The sequence below is a fragment of the Pelmatolapia mariae genome, linkage group LG12 (genome assembly GCF_036321145.2).
Source record: "Pelmatolapia mariae isolate MD_Pm_ZW linkage group LG12, Pm_UMD_F_2, whole genome shotgun sequence".
NCBI lineage: Eukaryota > Metazoa > Chordata > Actinopteri > Cichliformes > Cichlidae > Pelmatolapia > Pelmatolapia mariae.
Window position 1 is genome coordinate 593,078 of NC_086237.1, and position 25,351 is coordinate 618,428.

At 42.1% G+C, this 25,351-nt stretch overlaps 2 protein-coding genes across 6 annotated transcripts in view; both read right to left on the reverse strand.

The window, feature by feature from the left end:
* Positions 1-261: 261 nt before the first annotated feature.
* Positions 262-8,165, reverse strand: smarcb1a (SWI/SNF related, matrix associated, actin dependent regulator of chromatin, subfamily b, member 1a). The gene is made up of 9 exons (XM_063489365.1): positions 8,038-8,165; positions 5,976-6,087; positions 5,361-5,490; positions 4,481-4,618; positions 3,692-3,819; positions 3,440-3,606; positions 3,166-3,356; positions 1,318-1,449; positions 262-709 (listed from the first exon to the last, which is right to left on the reverse strand). Exons 1-9 carry the CDS (start codon positions 8,119-8,121, stop codon positions 670-672), a joined length of 1,122 nt encoding a protein of 373 aa, XP_063345435.1. The 5' UTR covers positions 8,122-8,165; the 3' UTR covers positions 262-669.
* A 982-nt stretch (positions 8,166-9,147) lies between these two features.
* The window catches only part of LOC134638459 (ral guanine nucleotide dissociation stimulator-like), a 60,045-nt gene continuing 43,841 nt past the window's right edge, over positions 9,148-25,351 (reverse strand). For 3 of the 5 annotated variants that reach the window (XM_063489099.1, XM_063489098.1, XM_063489094.1), the window contains exons 2-18: positions 24,839-25,143; positions 23,556-23,630; positions 22,336-22,565; positions 21,974-22,098; positions 21,625-21,840; positions 21,434-21,537; positions 21,279-21,363; positions 18,157-18,234; positions 17,693-17,779; positions 17,545-17,577; positions 17,320-17,441; positions 16,573-16,668; positions 16,284-16,488; positions 15,294-15,368; positions 14,647-14,913; positions 14,409-14,523; positions 9,148-14,087 (exon numbers count right to left, since the gene is read on the reverse strand). In XM_063489099.1, coding sequence (XP_063345169.1) covers positions 13,912-14,087; positions 14,409-14,523; positions 14,647-14,913; positions 15,294-15,368; positions 16,284-16,488; positions 16,573-16,668; positions 17,320-17,441; positions 17,545-17,577; positions 17,693-17,779; positions 18,157-18,234; positions 21,279-21,363; positions 21,434-21,537; positions 21,625-21,840; positions 21,974-22,098; positions 22,336-22,565; positions 23,556-23,630; positions 24,839-25,143 — 2,394 coding nt within the window. In that variant the 3' untranslated portion in view covers positions 9,148-13,911. The remainder of the gene's footprint in view (positions 14,088-14,408; positions 14,524-14,646; positions 14,914-15,293; positions 15,369-16,283; positions 16,489-16,572; positions 16,669-17,319; positions 17,442-17,544; positions 17,578-17,692; positions 17,780-18,156; positions 18,235-21,278; positions 21,364-21,433; positions 21,538-21,624; positions 21,841-21,973; positions 22,099-22,335; positions 22,566-23,555; positions 23,631-24,838; positions 25,144-25,351) is intronic. The other 2 variants (XM_063489097.1, XM_063489095.1) reach the window with 2 other exon arrangements.

Here is a 25,351-nt window from a genome sequence, read left to right on the forward strand (position 1 = left end):
GCATGCAGGACCCACAGAGCCACAATAAAGACATAAATGAGATGCATGTTGACTTTTAACAAGCTGTAATGATCCTTTAAATGATCACTCGTTCCATCTTTTTAAGGAGACTTAATTAAAGCTGATGCCTGGGAAATTTCAGCTATATAAACCTACAGCCTTAACAACAAAATAACTTGTTTAATAGCAATAACAGCAGCAAACTCACTGATAAACTAAACAGAATACCAAGTGCTTTATTGTTTTTTGTCTTTTTTTTTATTACTATTTTTTAAGAATTATTAAAATGTACAAAAAAAGACAACAAACACAACATAATATATTATCTGAGACTGGTGGGCTGTGTGTGTGTGTTTTCCTCCCTCTGTGGTCAGATAAAGACAGTCAGTGGTCAAAGTGAGAGAGCAGCTTCTCCACGCTGAGTGTCAAAGGGAAACACAAAGGAGGCGAATTTCCTACCAGGGTCTTTGCCAAACTGAACAGAATATCAATATTAATCATAAAAAATAACAACAACATGGGGAACAGCTGACGGAGGTCCAGGCAGAGCAGGAAAACCCTCCATCCTGTGACGGAGGAGCTTCTTCATGGCTGATGTTGCAAACCGAGATGATGTCATACCGCGATGGTATGAGCGCCGTTGCGGTAGGCGTTCCAGTGCTGCTTTGTTTACCACGCAGGAGCCGTGTTCGCGAGTCGCCTCATTCGCCTGTGGAGCAAAGAAGAACAGAGCATCAGTGGAGGCATTCAAAAAAAATTTTTTTTAAATCCACACTTTTCTCCTCAAAACAGAGAAATAAAATATTCACATTTAGAATAATTTGGCTGAAATTCAACCATCGGTGAAAAGTTTTTCAAGCAAGACACTCAAAGACAAACGTGAAGGTTAAAGCGACCTTGTATTCATGTAAGAAACCACCATTAAAAGCTGGGACCGTTAACGGCTGCAAGATATTCTTAACATTTCAAAGTTAAAATGTAAAAAAGAAATAAATAAATACTAGCATTTAACCTTTGCTAAGTTTTAGTGGAAAAACTACGCTCAACATCAGGACTTCTGATTCCTCTCTGGATCATTTGGTGTTTTGATTTAATCCCTGAGGTGCATTTTTTCAGGCTGATGCTGGCCAACGTTAGCCTGCATGATAACAGGGACAGAATCCAAACTATCGGATGTAGTGATGTCTCGTTTTCAGTTGATGAGGTTGGATCATTCATCCACGTTCTGGAGTTTATTTGATTCAGTTTATCAGCAAACTCCTTTTTTTTCCTCTCCAGCTAATCAAATAATGATTTAAAATAACAGGCGGCACCCACCTTGTGTTTCTGTCCTGGTCTCTGATCTTCTTCTCCATCTCTGCGTCTGTCAGCGTCTCCAGCAGGGGGCACCACTGGTCAGCATCACCTGTGTTTCTGATTGCTATCTCCACTGTGGGCAGAGGGTTTTCACTGCAAAAGAAAAACCAACAGAGACTTTAATTTAGTTTCCTTTACTACAACGACCGCTTCCTGCTGCAGCTCAGTCTGTGAGGTCATTGAGTTTAAATGTTTTCCAGTCATGAGGTTCAAAGACGAGTACCGGACACAGTTTCCGTTACACCAACTAAATACAGTTTTCTGCAGCTGCGATGTTTGTCATGTTTTTGATCATGAAACAAATAACATTCCTGACTTTGCAGATATTTAAAAAATATTTTAAAAACATCACAAGAAGTCAAAAACTGATGTAGAAACAAGCGTGAGAAGCTGAGGCACAGAAACGGCCTGAACTCATGTTTTTGTAACTGTTGACCGCCGTCGTGAGCAAATGCTGGCAGAAGCAGCTCGTTACCACACTCCCTGATGCTGAACTCTGTTTAGTGTGACTTTTCTTTGCACTGGTTGCAGTGAAAACACTTCATCAGTCACTCTTTGTTGCCATGAAAGAAGCAGCAAAACAAACGGTCCTAAAGTAGTTGTTCCACAGCTGAAGTCCAGCTGCCGTCTGGGTTTCAAACATTTCATCACTTCTCGTCTGACGGCAGCAGACAGGCGGCAACATTTCAGCCGAGGGCAGAGGAAACGCACCCACCCAAAAAGACCCGAATCCAAAACCCTTCCACTTCTGTCCGGTCAAAGGTCGCAGCCAGATGGCCACTGCACCAACAGCAAACACACACACCCAAATATTTCAACACTATCTGCTGCTCAGGGTTTCTGCAAGTTCAGAGTTTAACTGAAGACTTTCAAACATCAGAAGATAAATGTAATACTTGTAAAAATGATAAGTCATGAATTCACCTAAACTCATCCAGTAAGGGCACATTGTTCCTGTGCAGGGTTTCCTAGCAGTCAACTGCACGAAATAACACTGTTGAAAGGGTACACATACATTTTGGCCACGAGCTGCAGGCAGCCTGGATACCACATTATCAAGGAAATCCTCAATTTCACGTGTCAGTGTTTGAGGAATTTTGTTCACCGCTCCTCTGTATTTAAGGAAATTTAACTGTCGAGGGGTCATAAAATGACACTACAGCCTGTAACACAGTATACCAGCATGTTATTGTGTCTCCATAAATTGTATTAAACGACATACCAATTAAACTTTTAAGGAAAGGTACCATTTTATCAGCACACTATAGTCTTTTAAGCCTTATATTATGGTTTTTTTTTTGTTTTTGTTTTTAAAAAGGAGACCCATTCTGCACATTTCCACCTCTATATTTTTATTCTTTGACTTAACTACAGCAGCTCTACATGAGTCACATTTTAAAATAAACCTTGTTTTTCTGGTACTGACATCATACAGAGTCAAGAGTAGAATAAAAAGCCATGAAACAGAGTTTTGATCAGTCTGAAGCCTCACAGGGGTTACTTATACATACCTCAGGGTGCTGTAAGTAATTAATAAGTAAAGAAAGGCATATCCTTATCTCCTAAACTGGACTGAAATCATCTTTAAATCCAAGTCGGGTGAATTGGAGTTTAGAACATTTAGTTTTCAATGAAAGCTCTGTAATGAAACACCTCACATGATCAGCTCACAGATCCATAATGTTCAGCAGATTAAAAGCATTTTATCAAACTTTTAGATAGTTTTGGTATCACTGTGGATTGATTATTTCTCCAACAAATCTTCTGTTGCTTTCTCGCCTTGCTTAGACTGCCTCTGTGACCCCGTACCTGAAGGCGTACGTCCTCTGGTGCCAGCTCAGCTGACCGCGGATGCTGTAGGCGATGGTGGTGACAAACTCCCCGCCGAGGCCGAGCTCAGAGCAAAGCTTCAGGGCAAACTTCTCTGGAGAGTTCTCCCTCTCAGACATGTCCCACTCAAACTGGTCCACCAGAGAGATGTTCCCAACGTGGATGTTAAGCTGGAACAAGGGGAGAAGAAAACTGGGTAAACTTTTCTGTGCTACAGGTATGAACATGTCAGTTTACGTGGAGTGAGCATCACCTTGATGATCACCCTCTGGTCCGTCTGGTCCTCCAGGAGGCTGTCTGTCGGATAAGACTCGATCTGCTGTCGAATGGCGGAGGCGATGGCGGGGACGAAGGCCAGCGGGTTGAGGTCCAAGTCGTCACACAGGATCTCAGCGAACATCTCGGGTGAAATGAGCTTCTCTGTAAATTCCAGGAAAGGAGAACAAGTTTATAGTCTCATGCTGACTTACTAAATTTCCAAGCTGAGAGGATGTGAAGACGTTACCGTTCATATTCCAGGTGAACGCATCCCTGAGCTTCTGCCCCTCAATCTCCATGTCCAAGCGGATTGGAACGAGGACTTCGGACTGAGTGGCATTTTCATGGATCACTGCTGGATCATGGTCATCAAAGCTGGGAAAGAACCACCCCGAGAAATAAGAAATTATAACAAAAAAAATAAAAAAAATAACAGTTAAATATCCGGATGGTCTGAAAGATATAAATGATAGAATTTATTTTATTTTTAAACAAAAAACTTTTATCTGTAAGTTAGTCTTTGCTCTAAAATTTAGTTCGTTAGATCTGCTTCTGTGTGCAACGACATCAAGCACTGAAGATGCAAATTCAATATTATTAGAAATTATTCATAACAGATATTAAAATAAGAAAACTTTTTCATTAAATATAACAAAACTTTAAACAGAAAAATCACCCTTCTTATCCTTGCTAAAAGAGAAGGTGTGTTGCTCTTTTCATCAATCGGCACAAGTCAAATGCACCAAAAATAAAAAAAATTGCATGTTTTCACATTATTGGAAATACATTACTTAAAATCTGTTTTAATCTGTTTCACAATTATTTATTTGTGTTTATTTATGTTCCTTTTTAGATGACCTGTATTTGACAGATACAATCAAAGATATTAAGAAGGAAGCCCATTATTATTATTAAAACGTAGAAACTTTAGCCAGAGATCCGCAGTATAACATCTTCTATTGGAGAGAATGTGTGTTGACTTTCGTGCACTGCACTACTAAATGCTCTTCAGTCTCTCCAGCAGCTCGATGCTCACCACAGGGGGAAGGTCCTCTTCTTGTCCCGGCCCAGTCGGCTGCGGTTGATGGTGGTGGAGCAGGGCACGGCGTCCAGATGATGGGAACTGTTGGGCAGCGTGGGAACCCACTGACTGTTCCTCTTTGCCTTCTGTTCCCTGGTGGGAGACAAACACAGAGAGATTAGAATCTAACGTAAATAAAGTGCGATGTTGTGTATTTAATGGACTCTCTGGAATTGACTCCTATCCGGGAGCCCTGGAAAGGGTTAGCCTAAATAGAGCTAGGACTCGACTGTCCTTGAGGCCTTTTAGCAGACTAAACAAATGACAGCTCTAGCTCCTTGTTGACTACATTTTCTTATCTGCAGGGTTGAGGTAGGAGGAGGTGTATGAAACTCTGTAAGAGCACAGCTTCACAAGTGGATCAGCATACCTGGTGCAGCACGTCTTTATAAAAACGCAGCAAAAACCAGTGAAAAAGCTAATGACAGAAGTGCCAGCACTTCCTCTAACAGCCACTTTAGGATGGCTTCAAAAATGAGTCAGTCAAAGGATTATCATGTTAAAAGAATAAGCTAGCATGTTTACAGCCAGTGTTCTTGGTCTCTCCGGACAGTTTCTCCTCCTGTTTGTAAGGTTAGCCTCTGAACTGGACCTCTCTCTTCTCCTCTTTTAATGCAATTGTTTGTTGTTTCCTTAATAGATATTAAGGTGTTATTTACACATTTATGTATTTATGTCCACACGATTCACCCAAAATATAATCTATATTTTTGTGTGATTATCTACATGACTGAAAACAGATCTCTCATCTCTAACAAATAAATCATTAAAATTATAATGACACACATTTGGGGATGTTGTCCTGTTTTGTAAATTTTATAAGTAATGGGGGTACCTGAGGTAGGCAGGGGGCTCAGTGCTGATAGAAACCGCTTTGTACTTTTCGTCATTTCCTTCAAGAATCTCCTCGACCTCAGAAGCCTTCAGCAGGGTCACGCTGGTGGCCAGCTGAGTGTAGCCATGATCTGAATGAGAAGAAAGAGGTCATTCAAATCAACAAAGAAGCAGCAGCCAATGGACTGAAGGTGAGATTAAGCGGAACAAATAAAACAATGTGTCAGATTACGTAACCTTCACCACATCTGTAAATAAAAAAAGAATAAAATCTGTAATTCTGCAAAAGCAAACAGATGAACATGAACACTTCTGACATTTAAATGAGTTATTGTTGGAAAACTGTCACCATCAAGGTACTGGTCCTGTCATAAATCCTTTTGTGGGCAAAATCACGTTCAATGCAAGAAAGATTAAATGACATAAGTGTCACTTTATTTCAGTTTAGACACATTATGAGTGCTGTGAGAATAAATAAAAAATGTAAGCAGAAGTTTAGCTTCGTTGACTCAGACTCTTTGTGTTCTACCTCTTCAGTGCCCTCTGCTGGACTGCAAGCAATTTCTGTACAATTCTGGAAAGACCCTCAGAGGAAACAGAGCTGTTCTCTACTGACCGTGTGATGACTCCACGATTTTCTTTCGTTCTTCTACCGACGCCAGTTTTCTCCATAATGACGGGTACCTTTTATACAAGGAGCCTCTAAACATGCGAAGGTAGTTTCCCACCTGGACAACAAAGACACGGACAAGGAGATTATGAAGAGAATCTCAATGACAAGTTCTCACATTTAGGTAATTTCTTACTATTAAAAAAAAACCTTTTTTTTTCTTTTTCTTTTTTTTTTTTTATTTAGAGTGTATTTTGTATATTTTATACTTTTCGTGGGGAATATATTCCATATAGGTGTCTTCAGGTTGTTCATATGCCAGAGTAAAGCCAAACCAAAAGAGATTCAGGCCTCATTATTGCTGAAGAGTGCAAAAGTAAATATAGCAACAGGAAATTGACTGTGTCGATTTATTCTCCAACCAGAAACCACAGGTAGAAATAATGATGCTCTCTCACTCTGCATAACACTGAGGTGTATATTTATGTTATTGGGATTTGTAATGGCATGTTTCCTACTTCTACAGATGTTTTTATTTTTTTGTTTATAAACAGGAATTGGCTTATTTCTGTGTGCCAGAACCTAAAAGGAAGTGTAAAACACAGGAAGGCAGCAATATAGTGATACAAAATAAGATATTGACAACTAATACACTTTTTGCATTAAAATCATTTAAACCCATTGTTAAATTAACCAACAATATGTTGGTTAATGGCTAACAAAGGAATAGATAACAGAGACTGTCTTGATGCATGCTCAATCATCCAGGTAAGTAGATCCCAAACGGTTGATTCTGTTAAACTGGACTTAGCGTTTTCAGTGGGAGAAACATTTCGTCACTCACCTCACAGCCCATTGTTCATTCAGTGGGCTGGTTTTAATTATTGTGCAAATGTACTGTTTATAAGGTTGGGGAAACCTGCAGTCAGCTGAGACAAAAGAAGTCACTTGGATGAGTGACGAAACGTTTCTCCAACTGAAAACACTACGTCCAGATGAACAGAATCGACCTTTTGAGACATAACAGAGACAGTATTCGTTTGATAAACACAATTTTTTTTCAGCAACAGATTCCTTCAACCTCGCTGTCTGAGGGAACGTTACAGGAGGTCATTCCTTCCTGCTGCTATCAGACATATGACAACTCAATTTCCCTCTGGGATGAATAACGTCTCTCTGAGTCTCATTGAGAAATGCAATCATTAAATGAAATGACAGCCCCATTCTGTCATTTTAGTCACCAAACTGCCATGATCCCTAAATATCTAAATATTAAATTCAATCAGGACTATTGATTGACTGACAATTACTAGTTACACCATTTCTCTGGATATTTTTTTGTCATTTATGCCCTCCATTTGTGCCAGGAAAACAAATATGCATTCTCAACAGCTGCTTTTTTTCAGCCTACAATGTGCATGTTAAAATCACGTGTTTTTAAAGGCCAGTGAAGTGCTGCTTGTTTCATGAATGCAGAAGAATCTTAAGCTTCCAGAACAAACTTGTCACTGTTCATGAAGATGTTTCTAGCTAAAAGCTGGAAAGGTAGGACGTAGGAAAGTACTGGAAAACACCTGCCCTGCCAACAATGAGCCCTACAATTTTACAACGGTGCGACGTTCATTCAAGCTACGTAACTCCGAACAGGCCAACAAACCCGTAAGAACACTATGAAGTGCCAGGTGATACACCATCTTGAATTACAGACCCAGAAACTACTCAAATCGAGTAAAATTATCTCTTTTGTTATATTAAACACCGCTAACTACCCGGCTAATTACTAGCAGTTCAGGAGCAGAAACCAAGCAAACATCCGGGTGCAGGTTTTCAAGTTAAATGTTAATCTGAAACACCAAAATAACGGTGGACTTTCTTCCCCGGTGGTAAGGTTCTAAAATTATTTAGCAACAGATCTGAAATCAATGAATGAGCTTCAGCGCTACTGGCGTCGTTAGCTAAACTATGCTAGGCTAAGCTAACGAATTGGTCACCAGGTTAAACGAGGCATTATCCGTTCAAACACGTAAATATTTACAACAACAGACTCTCGAATACGTTAAATACTGACCTCCGATCCGATCATGTAATAGTCTCCATCCTCCTCGAGCTGAAATTTTACCGGTTTTTGTCCAAACGTTTTACTCAGCGCCATACTGAAATAACAAAGCTCTGTGCCACTGCGCAGGCGCACGTGACGACGAGCTCGTTCTTCTGTCCCAGTTAGATGACGTAGAACATACGCGTCGAGCAGCCTATTTGAATTTTTTTATGTTTAGTGAGACAGTTTAAACAGCTCTGTTTAGGTGTCACCGCATCGCAAATCATCCCAAAAACACAAAAATAAATGAAATAATATTTTCCATTGACATGCTATGAAAATGCTACATTTTACAAAAGAAGACCCTAAATATGACCATGCTAATAATCATATCTCCTGTATCTTACACAGGAGTGCATGTTTAGCATTTTTGAGTGTGTTAAACAGCTTTATGACATCAGTCCATGATTTCCTGTTTGAGGTGACACATGTAGAAAGCACTCAGGTGCGTCTCAACAAAGAGGACACAAACACCTCATACTAGCTGTCAGCATGGTGGTAGAGGGCTAATGACTTAGGCTAGTTTTGCTGCAACGGGCCCTGGGCCCCTTACAGTCTTTGAGTCAACCATTAACTCCTCTGTATGAAATGCCATCTTTGCACAGCAGCAAATCTACAACACAATGGCTGAAAAAGGAAAGAATCAAGGGGTCGCAACGGCTCAGGCCACACCTCAACCTGACTGAAATGCTGTGGTGGGAAAGAAAGTTATAAAAAAAAGAGCGGGCCAAAATTCCTTCACAATGTGAGAGATGGATAGTCATTTAGGAGATAAGGTCTTAAAGTTATCGCTGCTACAGGTGGTTCTACAAGTTACTGAACAATAGGATGTGCTTAGTTTTTCCACACAGTGCTTCTGGATTTTGGCTTCATTATTGTTAAACAGAATTTGACATGATGTAATATGTTGGTCATCAAAAGCTCTATTTACCTAAAGTTTAAATACCCAGTAAAGGCCAGAACAGTTTTATGTTCCAATACCTAAAAATCGACCAAGGATGTACTGTTTTAAAAAACAAAACAAAAAAAGTTTATAAAGGTTCTCCTTAAAAATAAGCACAAAAGAGAAACAGAAAGTCCTTTCACTTTTATAAACTTAATGTTTATTCATATATACATGAATATATTAATCTATAACCAAGAAAGGAGAGAATGTACAATGCAAAACAAAATCTTTATATACAAATTAATAAATAAACAAAGACAATCAAGGACAGTTTCTGTTTTCTACACAGGTTTTGTGTTCTTGGGGAAAGTAAAACAAAGAAGCAGTTAGAAAAAGTTCTGAAATCTTTTTGTTAAAATGGGAAATGGCACCCGAGCACAGTTCAGGGAACAAAATAAAAAAATAAAAATAGACACACACACATACACACCACACCAGCTGGTTTCCAGTTTGTTGTATTTTTTTCTCCTTGTAAACGCAGCCTTTTTTCTTTTTTTTGTTCAAACTCGCACAGAATCAGGTCAAATCACAAAAAGGTATGTCACTGTCAGCACGGGCTACGACGACACACAGACTGGTCCATCACGTCAACCTCACCAGCACAGAAACGCTCGCAGGGTCAGGAAGTTTGTCCCAAAGGTCCGCGCGCTTACACAAAGAGATGGAGCTGCTGCAGAAAACCTGCTTTCCGATTACTTCAAACATCCAGAAAAAACAGGACTCAAAGTGTGAAAGATTTTGTTCCAACCAAACAGTACAGAGAAGGAACTGATGCTGCATTCAGGTCACGTTTGGAAAAGTGAAACTCTAAGGCTGGGGATGTTCTGTTTTGCTTACTGACAGCCAAATGTGGATTTATGTGAAAGGGGAAATGGTTAAGAAGCAGACTCATGCTTGGATGTTTTGATCTTTTCAGTGGGAGATATTGACAGTAAGACAAATAGTGGGTATAACACAGCCTTATTGTTTATAAACATGACTGTTTTTATCAGATTTGTTCTCTCATTTAATTTTATGTAATCAATTAGTGACATGTAGGAGACAATAAAACTATTTTTCACAGAGATAGTGTGAAATTTTCAAGGTCCTGTTGTGTAAAGAGGAAGGGAAAAGACTGTATGCTGCACTGATTGGCTTGGATGATATCTCAACAATATGTTGGTTGCCTCACAGCAACAAGGTCCTGGGTTCGAATCCACTGACCGACCAGACCCTGTGTCTTCGTGGGCTCTCTACGGGTACTCTGGCTTCCTCCCACTGTTTGCATGTTCAGTTAATTGGTGTCTCTAAATTGGCTGTAGGTGCGACTGTGAGCGTCAATGGCTATCCATCTGTTAGCCGACAAACTGGCGACCTGTCCAGGGTGTACCCCGTCTCCCCCTCTATGTTAGCTGCGATAGGCTCCAGCGACCCTGATAGATAACCGGAAGAGAATGGATAGAAATCCCAACAGCATGAGGTAAAAAAGAACAGATGCTGCTGTGACTATGCTGAGTTGAGGCCATGTAACACACGAAAATGCCATCAGACGCAGTCTACAAGTGGAATATTCAAATATATGTTGCTAGTTTTGGTTTCAGAAGAAGCTGTGTGTACTATTTTCCTCTAGAAAGTTGAGGTTAAAGAGGGTAAGACTTCAAACTTGAGGTCAGGTCAGCTCACTAATAAAGTGTTAGCAGGTCCTCTGCAAGTTACAAACTGCTTAGATGAAAGAAAAAGTTAAACTTATTCCAAAAGTGCCAAAACTGCAGTTCCTTTATTGGCCACTTGAGGCTGACCCAATTTCATACGCATAGAAATGCCAGTTTTGTAGCTGTTTTCATTACGTGAAATTGGTCAAAAGATCTCAAAGTCTAGTGTGACACGTCATGTAATCCAGCCCGTGATGTTTGGTTGGAATAAAAGATTCAGACATGCCAAACAAAGATTTTAAAACATGAAAAACATTTTCATGAAAGTGCAGTTTTTACGTCAGCGCCTGACAAACACGTCTGCTTCAAGTTTCTCGGACAACAGTCTCCACAGGGAAATGGGTCCACACATTTTTTTTTTTCCATAGTGTTCTCCCCTTTTTTTCTTCTAGAAAACAACAGTAAACAAACAAACTGTGAAAAGGCAGAGGACCCGTCTGTTCAACCTTTTTCTGTCTTTACATGTTTTTTTTTTTTTTTTGGCACATGTAGGGTCAAGCCTGCCGCCTTTGCTGCTCGCCTGAGCGATAAGCAAAGGGCGGATGTTCACTACGACATCATTAGAAGGGAATGAGACGTTTGGGTTCACAGTGCTCGACAGGACGCGCCGATCAACAGGCAGAGAGGGCAGAGTGAAAGGGTCGAAGGTCACAGTGTTCAACAGCGAAGGATTTCACGCCACAGCGGTAACAAACAACACCCACGACAGCCAGACGCCGTGCCTCCAAGCTGATCATCACCATATTGCTATCACTCTTTTTTTAAATAGGTGTTTCATTCATTTGATCGTTTGTACGTGACCTTCATGCAGATGAAAAAACAAACAAAAACAACAAAAAAGGCAAAACATGGTCGCAGCACAGGCCAGATGTTTTGTTGTTGTGGCGATATTAATAACACATCAGGAAAAAGTCCAACCTCAGATTGTAGTGTCTTTCTGGTGACTTATCTTTTTTTTTTTTTTTAAATTTACCATTTCCTCCACTTCCCAGAATGCTTTGCAACAGAATTTGATACTTTCTTTTCAGCAGTGTGAAAGAAGACAGACATACTCTGGTGTCATTTGAGGTCCTTTAAGCCTTCATTGTATCTAATGGCCAGCAGGGGGCGACGCCTGCAGCTGCAAATAGACTTCTATTACAGAAAATGACCACACTACTCACATGATCTATGACCTCGGGAAACAGTTTCCTCTTAAGTTTATGGTCTCAATTGTTAGATTCAAGTATTAGTGAATATAATATTGTGTAAGTCTTTGGAAACCATGGTCCCCATTAGAGGTGGTTGTCATTCCCTAGCCTATGACGGTGTCTCTTAGTCGCTCAGCTGATTCACCCCTGCTACTGATGGCACGTTACAGTGGGTATGTCCATCTTTAGTATACAGTTTATGTTTAGCACCTCTCCACCACTTTTTATTAGCTCTGGCAAATGTTCTCGGTTAAGCCACATTAGTCTGGCATCGGTTTAGCTGTGATCAGATGTGTTTCTGCTCAGTTTTGTCACTCAGTTTTGTCATTTCGCACCTGCGGAAATGAAGGAAATACCAACCACAAATATCTGAAGCAAGTCACCAAAAATTGCTTGTTAAAAACCCAGCGCTGAGTGTGTTTAAGGTTGGATTTTTACCTTTAAAGAAACAGAGAGCGTAAAGAGAAGAGTTTGTTCCCCCGTGTTCAGACTGGCAGCGTCACCGTCCTTCGCCTGGGCGCCTACGCACGAAACATTCAGGAGCTCTTCTGTACGCTAAAAGGAACAGAGAACCTAAAAATCATCCAAATCTACTTTTTTCCCCACATGTACTGTTAGTTAGAGCCCAGAGAGGAAAGACTCTGCTGCCATCACAGACACGTAAAAACCACAGATGATACCGCAGCGCTCACCTGGCCCGTCATGGCACATTTGGAAACTGATGGTTATGAAAGCCAAGCCGCCATGTTGGAAGCACAACTAAAACAGAGTGTATCGACTCTTCCGGGCAGAGCGGCCCTTTTTACTTATTATTTCTGTAATGCCTTGTGTCCCTCAGATGTTTCTGTGTTCCTACATGGCGGCTGGCGGTCAGGAGGAAGAGAAAAAACAAAAACGTGAGGTGCAGCTCATTATGACATCTTCAGAAAGATAAGTAGCAGCACCATATCAAAGAGAGAGATGCAAACAAATGTACAAAGAGAAAAGAACAAAGCGTCGAGTCTGTTAACAAAATCTCGTGGTCCGTTTGAAAAGAATATACTGCACAGATGGTGTTAATCGATATATACACTCAGTTTTTTTGTGTCTTGTTCTCAGCTCATGTTTCTGTCCCACTTTGCGGCATCCTTCTCCATGTAGTGGTTACGATTCATTAATTAACAATAATAATAATAATAATAATGATAATAAAAAGAAAACAGTGGCATGTGATTCATGGCTGCGCCCACTGGTTTTGACACCACGTCTCTGTTTCAGGCCACGTGACCTTTTATTTTTGTGTATGTGTAACATGGCAGCGTTCAGGATTTTAAAGAGTCCAGATCTCTCCACGCTCGCGTCAGCGTCGCTGGTGTTAAAATGCTGAGGCGGCGGAGAGCGAAACCTTCAAGTGCTGCAGTCCTGCAGGCACTGTCGACATCAGGGACCACCGGGGCGAAAGCGGTGGCGGCGGTGCGCTTGAAACAAAAGCTCCCTGAAAAAGTAGAATCACATTCAGACACCTTTCTGTCCGTTAGTGTTCGCGCCACGCAGGAGGGTGCGAGCATGAAGACCGCAGAGTGATCACACAGGGATGAGGCTCTGCCACAAAAAAAAAACAGAAAAGAAAAAAAAGTGTTTTTGTCGAAGGTGCAGAAACGACTGATCTGACCAACTGATGTTAAGATGTAAACAGCTGTAAACGAAACGTAAGAGGACCGGGAGATCTGATGCTTTTCCATGAGCCGGCTGAAGCAGCCAACACGCCTCGTTTGTTCCTCACACAAACGTGTCCTTCAGCCTTTTAACGTCCTCTCAGGGTCCCGACGACGCGACAGTTAAGTGTTAAGGTGCTCCTCTGCTTCCCGTTAGTCCTCAGGAAGGTGCGCTTGGTCGTTCCTCCTCTTGCATGTCCAGTTTTTGTATAAACAAAAACTCAAGCACCTGAGCAGAAGCTGACGAGTGGAGGCCAGAGAAGGTGATCGAGGAGGAGGAAGAGGGTGAGTGGAGGAGGAGGAGGAGGAGAGAGGAAGTCTCCTCAGAAAATCCCTTTGGCGATTTTCAGTCCCTTCTGTTTCATGCGAGGCAGCGTCGAACTGGCCACGTTCTTGGGCCGCATGGGCCGTGCCAAGCCGCGCTTTTTCAGCACAAAGTCATAGTTGGCAGTGGAGTTCATGGCGTAGAAGACGTTGGCGTTGTCCGGGATCCGGAGCTCTGCAGGACGAGGTCAGAAAGAGAGAGGCAACACGTGGTGACTAACAAGTTTAAGCAGTGTTATTCTCAGGGGACATGAAAGAAAATCAATTCTTTATCTTTCACCACATGAGAAACTGGTCAAGTCAACACATCGGCCATTAAATTCATTTTAAATTAACAACAATTAAGACAAAACACATACAGTTACATGTTTACTATTAATTACTCTCTCATATTTTGTTTTCACTGTGCATAAGGAACCTGTATCATAAAAGCACCGTAATATTAAATTCACTGTTAAAATCCAATAATAAATACATAAAACAAAGAAATGATCACCTTTGTCCTCAGAGATTTTCTGCATGAGTTCGTAGTCCTCGGTCTTCTCTCGCTCCAGGTTGTGTTTGATCATGGCCTTCCTGATCACCGCCGGAGTCTTGTCCTGACTCGTCACCTGAATCGCAGACAGAACATCAACACACATCTGTTCCTAACTACTAACCAACACTTTACACAAAGAGAAAACTCTGACTTCACTGCCTCTTAAAAAGCCTGAAAGCTGTTTTTCTGCCCTCACCAGGATGCTCTTATACATGTTCCCGTTCTCCACGTCCAGGCTGACCCTGATGATGCAGCAGTCGTCCACCTGCTGGTTGTACAACGGCAGCGACAGAGTCGAGTAGTTCGACACCGCCGACACCGAGCGTTTGTGTGAGCGCGAGGCCGACATCGGGGTGGAGGAGGAGACGGAGGAGGAGGAGGCGCTGCTGGAGCCGGAGGCTGAACCAGAGCTGGAGCCCATCCCGGACGTGTCCAGAGACGACAGAGACGTACATTCCCAGAACTGAAAGGTTATCAGAGGGAGAGGTTAGTGGAAGAGGCTGAAAAATGAAGCCAATACTGAAGAAATAACCTCATGCAGTTCCTCTGATGACCACTTGAGGCTCCAAAAGCAAGTCAGTCCCCATCAACGCTTCATGTTAAAGTTTCCAACTTTACAGGAACATGTTTACAGCTACAGTAAGCAATTCTGGTATCTGTAGCTAATTTCCTTCTTAATAATAAGGGGAATTATTATTGGACAATTATTACAGCAGGTTTGCAGCTTTCTAAATCGAGCACCCCACCCTCTCAACCAAAGTCCAAATGGTGGTTTGCAGACAGTCATCCAAGCCATTTCAGGTTTTCAGAATGAAATGAACAGAAAAACATAGCAGCCGTTACCGTTGAGGTTGTATCTGCAGCTGGAGCTTCTCTTCCCAGTGCTGAGACAGTTAGTTTCACCGAAGGAGTCGACGTCTGGAGGAGGACAAAGGAAAGCAAAACAGAACCAGTCATCGCACGGCCCCAGACCACTCTGACACGATCGGGTAGGAGACGTTGACAGCCATGATTTTTCTCCACACAGGACACAGAGATCATGCTCAAATAAACTGAACTTTAGGTGGGAACAAATGTGCTCTGTGAGTAATCCCTGTGACTTAAGGACTTAAGTTCCCAGTGTGGCTGTGGGCTGGGAGTTTTTCTAAGTATAACACAGAGTCCTGTGGAAGTCACGTCTATTTGTTGTAACTGTGAGTGATCACCAGGGGGCAGCGTGGGCTACTCTTACTCATGTTTGTAGAATTTCAGCAGTGAAGTCAAACCTAGCGTTAAACTACATGTTTATAATTCCTAGAGTTCATATCGTCTTGATTTTGAAGGCTAAACCTTGGTGTATTCATAATGTCACATGATTTCAGTACAAATGACTACAGGTCCCACCGAGGCCTGGTTTTCTGTTCAGTTACGATGTGTTTTGGTACCTTTTTTTGATTTTACTGATTTTATTTCCTGTGTTTACATTTTTCGATTGTCTAAAGTGTTTCCTTGTCTTTATTTCCTTTTGTTTTGTGTGTGTTTGCCTTTCAATATCTGACGCTCCTTCTGCCCTGTTTTGAATTTCGGTTTTGTTTTCCCCGCTGAACTTGTCTTGTAGTTTGTAGCAGTTAACATTGTCCAATAAAGGCTCGCCTTTTTTTTATTCAGCCTGCTTCCCTGTCCTCCATTTGAGTCCTTCTTTCGAGTTTTATCCTCAAAGTAAAGACTTCAAACATGAGGAAACGTTTCCAGCAGAACAACTGTTGTTTTCTTCCCTCCTCACAAACAGCTGCTTAAAAGTGGCTGTCACATGTTTTACAATGTGGCAGAAAATTCTATGTGCAGCTTTTTCACCTTTCTCTCGTGTCCCTCCGGTGAGTCTGACAGGAAGCTGGCGTTCACATCCTCCAGGTCTGATCCGCTCGAGCTGACAGAGGTGACGCTGAGAGCGTCGCCGCTGTCCCCCCCTCCCCCTTGGTACGGCTTGTAGTGCGAGTGGTCGAAGGACTTGGAGTGAGAGCCTGCGGCACTGCTGCAACCGGCCTCCGTCAACTGTCGGCTGCAGATGACACCGTAACAGGAGGGTTACGAAAATAAGACTGGTGGTCAAGTTTAAAACAATGGTATTAACGCTGCGACTTACTCGCTCCAGCGCTTCATGATTCCTCCGTTCTTCTTGCCTCGGAGCGTGTTGCTCGCCGACTCTGACAGAGGCTCGATCTCACAGGACAGATTGTAGCTGCAGGAACAGGAGGGAGTCAGGACGGCAAGAGAAAAAATGGGAATTCAAAGATGGTAAAGACAACATAAACTCAAGGATGAGATAGGATAACACAGTTAGCACTGATAACACTGAGCTAAAGTTAGTAAGAATGGGTCATTCCACCTGCAGATTTGTAAATTTGGTGGGTTTCACCACTACTTCCATGAATAATTCTGTCATTTTTAATGGTTTTGTATTATTTTTAAACCTCTCACCGCCTCCTCTGACCACCAGCATCAGCATTATTTTTTTGAAGAAAACCTTTTAATATTATTGAAAATGATATTTTCACCATTTTCATCAAAACGCACAGATATTTAAATCCTGACGGCAAAACTGAGGACAAACTGAATAACCCACGCTTCATGCTGGCAGCCAGTGCTGTGAATCATTTCATAAACTCCTAAAAATCTTGGAACATGTGAACATTTCATGTGTTCCTGCCAAAACTTGAGGGTTTATATATATATAGTTTTTTTTAAAGCACAGCACCAAGTTTTGTTAAATTCCCCTTTTCACTGTCAGAATTAAAGGATGACTGCAGATATCCAAGCACCATCAAAACAACAGCCAGATTTCCTGCTTTCCTCCGGGGTCAGAGACAGAGAGAGAAGCATAATGACTGACCTCTCTGCTTCGCTGTATTTGTCCACGCCGGCGAACCACTCCCTGAAGTGGCTGTCCTGAGTGAAATTGTAGTTGTTGGAGGCCAGCTGGAGCAGTTTGATCTGAGCGATCACCTCAAACTCCTGCAACAAGAGGGCAGAGCCGAAAAAAGGGTTTGACTTTGGGATTCGGACTGGCAGATTATTTTTGATGATGATTTCAAACAAACAAAAATAAATAATTCACCTTTCTTCTCTTCTCGAAGTTAATCAGACCACCCTGAAAATGAAGAAAAGAAATTATTAGCAGTGATAGAAAATAAAAAATACAAACCCAGGAAGAGGGTTTAAAATCCAAAAATCATCACAGTAACGACTCCCATCTGACGTCTGACCTCAGTGTAATCCTTCATGGCAGTGTCCATCATCACCAGGTCCGTTAAGAAAGTCCCCAGGTAAGGGATCGTCCCCTGCATCACTCCCTGTTTACGGAATACGTGGAGATGAACATGTGCAAGTAACCATTTCTCTAGAACAACGTTATTTAAACCAGCGCTGCAGGAAAAATTTGATTTTCATCAGTAAGTAGCCCTGCAAACTGCTGCAGAAGTTTAAGCTAATCACTGCTTGTTGAAATTTGTAAGAAAACTTCCAGAAAGCTGAATTTGAAGAGCAGCTGGCAATCCCCCATTCAAAATGTGATTGTACTCCTTAAGTGGATTTGAAGGGGATTTGATATAGAGTACTGGTTGCTGCAGATGTGCCTGTTAGCATAAGAAAGAAAAATAAATGGAGGCTGCTCAGCGCCTGAAGCAGTGCTTTGGTGGAAAAGCATCAAGCAGATAGCATGTGGTCTCACCAGGTCTCTCTGCTGCTGGTGTCTCCTCTGAGCGCGTTTAGGGTTGATTTCTAAAGTTGCAAACTTGGAGGTGCCCTCCTGCAGAATAAACAACACATGGTAAGTTTTTCTGGATGCTAAAACTCACAAATGTGCAAAATACAGGCCAAACACTAAAAATACCCAAACCCCCTTCCACTAAGGTGCAATAAGTGAGTTTTGCTCACTCACTTCTGCAGAAAAACAAACGTCACATCCCCACAACAAACATCCCTGTGCTACATAATTCAACATCAGACATAGTTTATCCCATATTGTGTTCCTTTAAATGACTTCTGAATACACACATTTCTCCTGTAATATAGTTAGATTAATTTTTGTTATGCGTTTCCCAAAACCACAAATTGACAGATAACACACTAAACAATAAAACATATACAAACTGAAAGAAAAATAATCATTCTGACTGACCCTGATCAAAATGCACTCCCTCAGTACTCAGTGGTCAGTTTTGGTCTTTTCTAAAATATAATGTTAGGCAACTTTGAACAAAGCTGTAGTCGGGCTATAACATTTAAGATGCAGGTGTTTCAAATGTGGTATTTCAGTGACATCGCTTTAAAATGAGGCTCTGAAGCGAGGACGTCTCATTCCGCCTCGACTCCTTCTTCCTCGTGTCTCGTCTTCGCCTCCTCCGCTCGTATCTCTCGTGGGAGGAACTGAGACCAGGGAGAGGAGTCGAGGACGTGCAATCCGGGGAATGAGAAATGACGCACAACTTACAAGCTAACTCAACTCATAATCCAACCTGACACATTCTCCAAGCTTTAGAAACACTATAACTATTTCATTCCTGTCAGTAGCACTCAAACATTTCTGGATTTTTCTCAATAAATGTACATACTCTTCACTCATCATAATAAGGATGCTATAAAAGAAAGTGTATTTCATTCCCAACTTCTTCTAATCCACATAATTCACACAGCCTGTTGTCCTTCTGCGTGTTTTTAAATCTGCGAGGGGAAAATGAAGGATTTCCTGTTGATTCCTGTGTAATTAAATACCTCTGATTGATTAATTTCTTCATATCTTCTTCAAAAATATCAAGTAACATTCATGATAAAATGTTAATATACACATACTATGGCATGAAGCTGTAGCAGAACATATAATGATCTTTATATGACCGAACACACCTGTAGTTTATATACAGCTAATAAAGTTTTAGACATTTTTGTCTTTGGCTTTCCAACACGATATTTTGTGGTCAAATCTAACCACAGAATGTGTCACACAACTGTTTTCACTGGCTCAAAATATGATGACGTTACGGTTCACAGAAAACACATGTGCCGTTTGGTGATTTAAAGCATGTCTAATGCATCCAGCTGGCCTGGAGGTCAGAGACGGGCAGGCTGGGCGATTTTTAACCAGGAACCTCCCTTCAAGGATGTTTTTCTCCAAAAGCTTTTTTAAACTTCATATACTTCTTTTATGTGTGACAGCAGATTAGATCTTTAAAACCTGTTCTGGAGTAAAAAATAAAACATCTGCACGACCTCAAAGTAAAAACTGGGAGGAAATCCACCTCCTTGGCGTTCTTTGCACATTCCTCAGAGTGATGTAATGCCCGGAGGCCTCTGGAGCTTCGTGCAACTCGAGCCAACCGAGTCGAGTCAACGCAGCCTGGCCCGAGCAGATAGACAGAGGCAACGCCCTGAGGTCTGCTTTCACATATTGGAGCCGTTATCTACACCTGCCAAAGGGTTCCTCCCTGTGACGTCAGCAGGGATTCCCTCAGCGGACGCCGCGGGTGTTAACTAACTCAGCATTACGTCAGAAAACTTCTCAGGTTAAAAATAGGTGATAATTCACTCTCTACCTTTACTCTGACTAAGCACAGCAGACTGACCGCTAAGAAAGATCACCTTACACAAGGGTCAAGAGGACCTAGTTTGTTCAATTATAAGAACACTGTATTACCAATGTCATCAAAATCCACCAAAACATCAGTGAATGTGTTGAGACTGGTATATTTTTATATCCCCCTGTGCCTTAGAGATCTATTTTCATCAACGCCTATTGAAATATAAATAAATAAATCACACCATATTCCTCATCACCACGAACACCCACATACACCGACTGTCCTGCACGCTGCATCGTAGTACATGGTTGTTTTTCAATCCAGTAAGTCTCAATATCGTGCATTAGGCATGAGTTCTGCAATTATTTACAATGATTATGAGCTTTTTCCTAACAATTGAGCAGTCTTTATGAGCGTGCAAATGTCAGAATGTGACAACTTAAAAACGTGTTGATTGTAAGGACGGCGCTGCAGCATAAGTGCAACTAAATCCTGTTTCAGGCTAAGTTTCTTGTACGATAAAGGCCAACATCCCTACTGCTCTTCAGACCTTCTGTTTACAAGCAGCAGCCACTCAAAAACGAGTTGGTGTAAAGGCGGTGGAATTAAAACAGCTTGTTTCAGACAGAGGATGAATGCAAAGCCCCAGTGCAAGAAAAATAATCATTATTTTGACCTGTGAATCATGCAAAGCTTCTGTAGTAGAGTCCAAGAGTAAAGACGAGCAGTGGAAAATTAGTAGAATCTGTGTTTGACTTTGTGTGAGAGCAGCAGCATGTGCAGCATGTGCAGCCTTGTTGATCTGTCATCTCATTTCCTGCTCACTCAAATATCTTGAATTAATGAATCAGCTCCTGCTAACCTTCCACTGAATGCGTCAATACAAGCTGCAAAACACCCCGAAGGTGTCAACGCGTCTCTGCATTAAACCCACTATATCACACTAATGATGACAGCAACCTGTCTACTGCACAGAGCCCGCCCTGGACATCGTATATGGATCCTGTTGTCCAAAAGTAACAGAACAAGGTGCTCTGATGTGCAGGAAGCTTGGGTGCAGCTGTTGTGAGGAAGGATACTGACGGTAAAGGGTCACCTAGCCGTGCATCCTCCTGCCGCCTGCTCAGCTGCCACGTGTTACTGTTATGTAACTCATAAACTGATTTGTCTGCGTATTATTGCGAAGATGGTTTTTCCTTCAGCGGCAAAATACACCTCCTCCGTTTTCACTGTGCACCCCCTGAGTGTTATGTTTACATCTGTTGCTGTGACTCACCTTCACCAGCAGCTCTCGGCTCAGGGAGTAATTGTTGTCGTCAGAGAAGATCTCGGACAGCTCGCGGAAGGTTCGGAAACTTTCCCTGTAGGCGGACAAAGAGGTCAGCGCACAACAATCACTCTGCAGAGCCTGCAGGCGGGCACGAAACCTACCGTGACACTTCCTCCCAGGTCCTCTTTAGGCGGTGGATTGCGTTGCACTGCAGGGCGGAGAGGATGGCTCGCAACGAGGAGAAGTTCTTTAGTATTCGACACTCCTGAAAACAGCAATCGTTCAGTCAGAGACAAACCAAAACGGCTGTCAGTCCCAAGTGCACATGAGCTCAGCAAACCAGAAGTCTCACCCGGGCAACTTCTATCCACCTCTCCAGCAGACGGGCTCTCTGGTTGGGCTTCAGTGCCGGGTTGCTCAGGCAGGTGGTGATGACACAGTTGGTGACAGAGTTGAATTGGGCCACGGTGGCCCTGATGGTGGGAGCCAGGTGCTCCTTACCTTTCTTATCCCGCTGAGACCAAATCCCCCCCAGGCAGTGGTAGGGAACCACCTTCTTGAACAGATCCTGAATGGACAGAGAGAAAGAGGGGAGTTAAAATCGATACTTATTTCTAATTTAAAGAGAGGAGGTGCAGATATGATCTTAAGAATCAACACCACCAAGTAACCGTGCTGAAAGGGACAGGAAAGATTCTCACCGCGTCCATGAGCGTGAACTGCTCTGCCACCATGATGGGGTCAAACGACAGGAAACTGAAAGCAGGAAGCTCATCCTCAAAGCCGCTCTCTTCCTGCGTAGCAAAAGGGCAGCCGATGTGTTCCCCTAAAGAGATTAAAAAATATATATTTTTCACACAGCTGACTCCACCTGAGCTCAACCTTAACGCAGCTCCTGCACTTTTTTCTGAGCCAACACTTTCTTTGTTCTTTACAGCAACAAATATCTCAGCGTTTGAACTGAAACTGAACATCTGGAGCACAGCCTTCAACTGGTTTATTCTAACACTTCAGTTTTTTTTACTGTGGGACCACCATTCTGGTATGTTAAAGGAGTCCCTGCCTGCTCTGGTGTCCCTCTCTTGTCCTGCCTTCATACCATCAGGATCAGGCTCACACTGCTGTCTTCGGTGGAAGTGGGCCAGCAGGTTGCGGGCACGGCGCTCCAGGTCCGAGCCGGGGAAGTGGAGGTGAAGGTAAGCGAGAAGCTGATGCAGACACTCGTAGTTTGGAGGGCTCCAGAAGTCCTCAGAGTACTGGTCCAGCCACGCGCCCAGGATGGACGAAACAGTGCTAAAACACACAGGAAATAAAATATAAGAAAAGAGCCTCACTTATCTGAGGCTGATAATCGACTTGGCTCTGAAGTGGCCTCCTTAGGAAACCCACAAAGCAACAATATGAAAGTAGAAAAACTAAATTTATAGAAAGACATTCTCACATTTTCAATTTTAAGGTACGCTTGAGAGAATGATCTACTACAGTATGTTAGTGTTTATCTGAACTGGTGACTCTCATGGTCAGGCTGTTTTTCCATCCTTTGTTATTTCCATTCTTCTGATTCAAACTAAATCTAAACAAATATGGTTTCTGTTATACAAGAGTAAAAAAAAGCCCTGTTTTTCTGAATTAATGAGCCATCTTGAAATTCTAAAAGAGCCTCTACTGCCTAAAGCTCGATGTCATTAACATGAATGACCCTCCACTTAGTTTAATACAGCTTTATTTTGGCTTAGATTTGAAACAATGGGACCTCCAGGCATCTTTGAGTAATACAGCCTTCACTCAGGATATAAGGATGACGCAAATAATGCATAATGCATTATCATAAAATGCATTCAGGGTGACTACATGGCTACAAGACGGAGGTGGTTTTTACTCATGAAATCATGTTCCCAGTACAGTGATTTGAGTATCTGAAGATATCTCATTTATTTAGAAAAAAATGAAAACTGCACAATGTTTCCATGAAGTTTAAAACAACAGCTACCTGAAGTCAATGGGAGCATTTCTCGGAAAACAGTGGCTTGACTTTAAGGATTTAACTAAAGCTCTTTTACAAGAGAATAAGAAAATGAATAAGTCTTGTTTATTTTTCAGTGATTTATCACATTTTTAGGGCTGCCTGAACCCAAACAGCCCCCTCAGTCTGACAGGTATCCAGCCACGAGGAAGAAAAGGATCCCTTTAAGCCGGGGAGGAGGGGGGGTTGAGGCTCGGTGCTGTGAATGTACTCTGTGATTAATGCTGGAAGCTCGACACTGAAGGTCGCAGCACGCTTACTTTCTCAGCTCTGTGCAGTCGTCCTGAGAGACTCTGTGTGCTGTGGCTGCAGGCACATTTTGGAGCTTGGCATACCTAAAAACAGAAAGAAAGAAAACACCACAGTTTCATTTAATGAACCAAACTAATAAACGAAACAACCAAAAAAGAAAGAAGCTTCAGTCTGAGTTCAGTTTTCATGTCAAGGTTTGATGGCTCTCTCTCTCTTTTGTTGTTGTCCCTAATAAGCTAAACATTTTAAAAGCACATGGGCATTAGTAACAGTATTTTGTAATACTGTGCAATATTTAAAATTATGAGGCAAACTTGAACCCACGCCCCTGCAGTAGCCTTTGGTATGTGGATCACATACGGTGATACTGCTCAACTCATTGAGCCTTACTGTCACCGGCATCTTTTTATTTTTTATTGCCGTTTTATTATTGTATCATATTTATTTTTTACTACATTTTGCTTTGCAGTACAACAATTGTAGCAAAAGTACAGGAGTAGTAAAACTAGTTGTAGTTGTAGACCTCTGACCACTGCGCAGGGTCCATCCACCAAGTGCACGATGACCGTTTAAAAAAATACAACTTCACAGCACAAGTGAACACATTTACCACAAATCTGCTGTGTATGTGCGGCTTTTCCCTTCATCACAACTGCTGGGCAGATATATTTTTTTTATTGGCTTTTCAGGGGTGTGGTCCTTTTGATTGACAGGTGTCCAGGCGCAGGCAGTTGTCCCGGGCCTTATCTCTGTTAATTCGACTCACTTAACTGAAATTTTTAACTGTGTGTGCTGTTGGAGCCTTTTGGATAATTTTGCATTGAACAACTGAATTAACCATGATATCACTCAGGGTACCAGGTTCAGCTTTTTTGAGAGAAATTCAAGTAATTTATAAGTCTGTTAATTAATGTTACATCAGTCCTCTGTATACAGTGTGTAGGCATGATGGGGTTCATTTACAGTGTGATCATTTTGGTACTTTTGGTCCTTTATAATCTTAAGAAATATTCCCTTGTTTCTTGTAATTTGGAGAATTTATTTCTTAGTAAATTTGCTATTTTAATCTTCTGATATACTGAATTTTTGTTTGTTTTATAATAATGGATCTGAGCATGATTATGTGTCACAAAACAAAAATATTCAAGTAAAATGTCTAAAATTTGTACTTAAACACAACTTCTACCTCAATGTATTCATCTTCATTTCTGATTAAGAATTTAAATCAGAAAAGTCTGGAAAAAACACAAATCTGGTTTTCCACCTGGTGTGTCGTCTGGTGTCACCGTACCTGTTGAGCAGGAGATCGAGCACCTGCTTGGTGGTGGCGAAGGATCGGTAGGTACAGAGGAAGATGGTGACATAGGTGGAGTCTTTGCCCTTGAACGCCGACACCATGTACTCCACCAGCCTCTCCAGAGTGCCGGCCTTGATGGTCCGCACCTTGCAGGTTTCGTAGAGGCTCAGGGCGGAGTCCGTGTCCACGCCCAGCCATCGCTGCCCCTTGCTGGCCGACTGGTGAAGCTGCACCTTCCTCAGCGTGATGGTGAAGATGGCGTCCTCCTCGGCCTCCTCGCCGATCTCCTGCGTCGAGCTCTGAGAGGCAGACAAGGAAAACAAAACTTTTTACTCCAACTGTCAACTTTGGTTGGGTGAAATTTTGTCCCAGGATTCACGGCGGTTTCTTCATGCTGGAACAAGCGCTTCAAATAAGTGTTTAAGGGACCAGATTAGAGGGAGCTGAAGGCTGAGAAGAGCAGCCATCTTTACCGTGCAGAACGTGGAGTTAAAAATGTCCGGCATC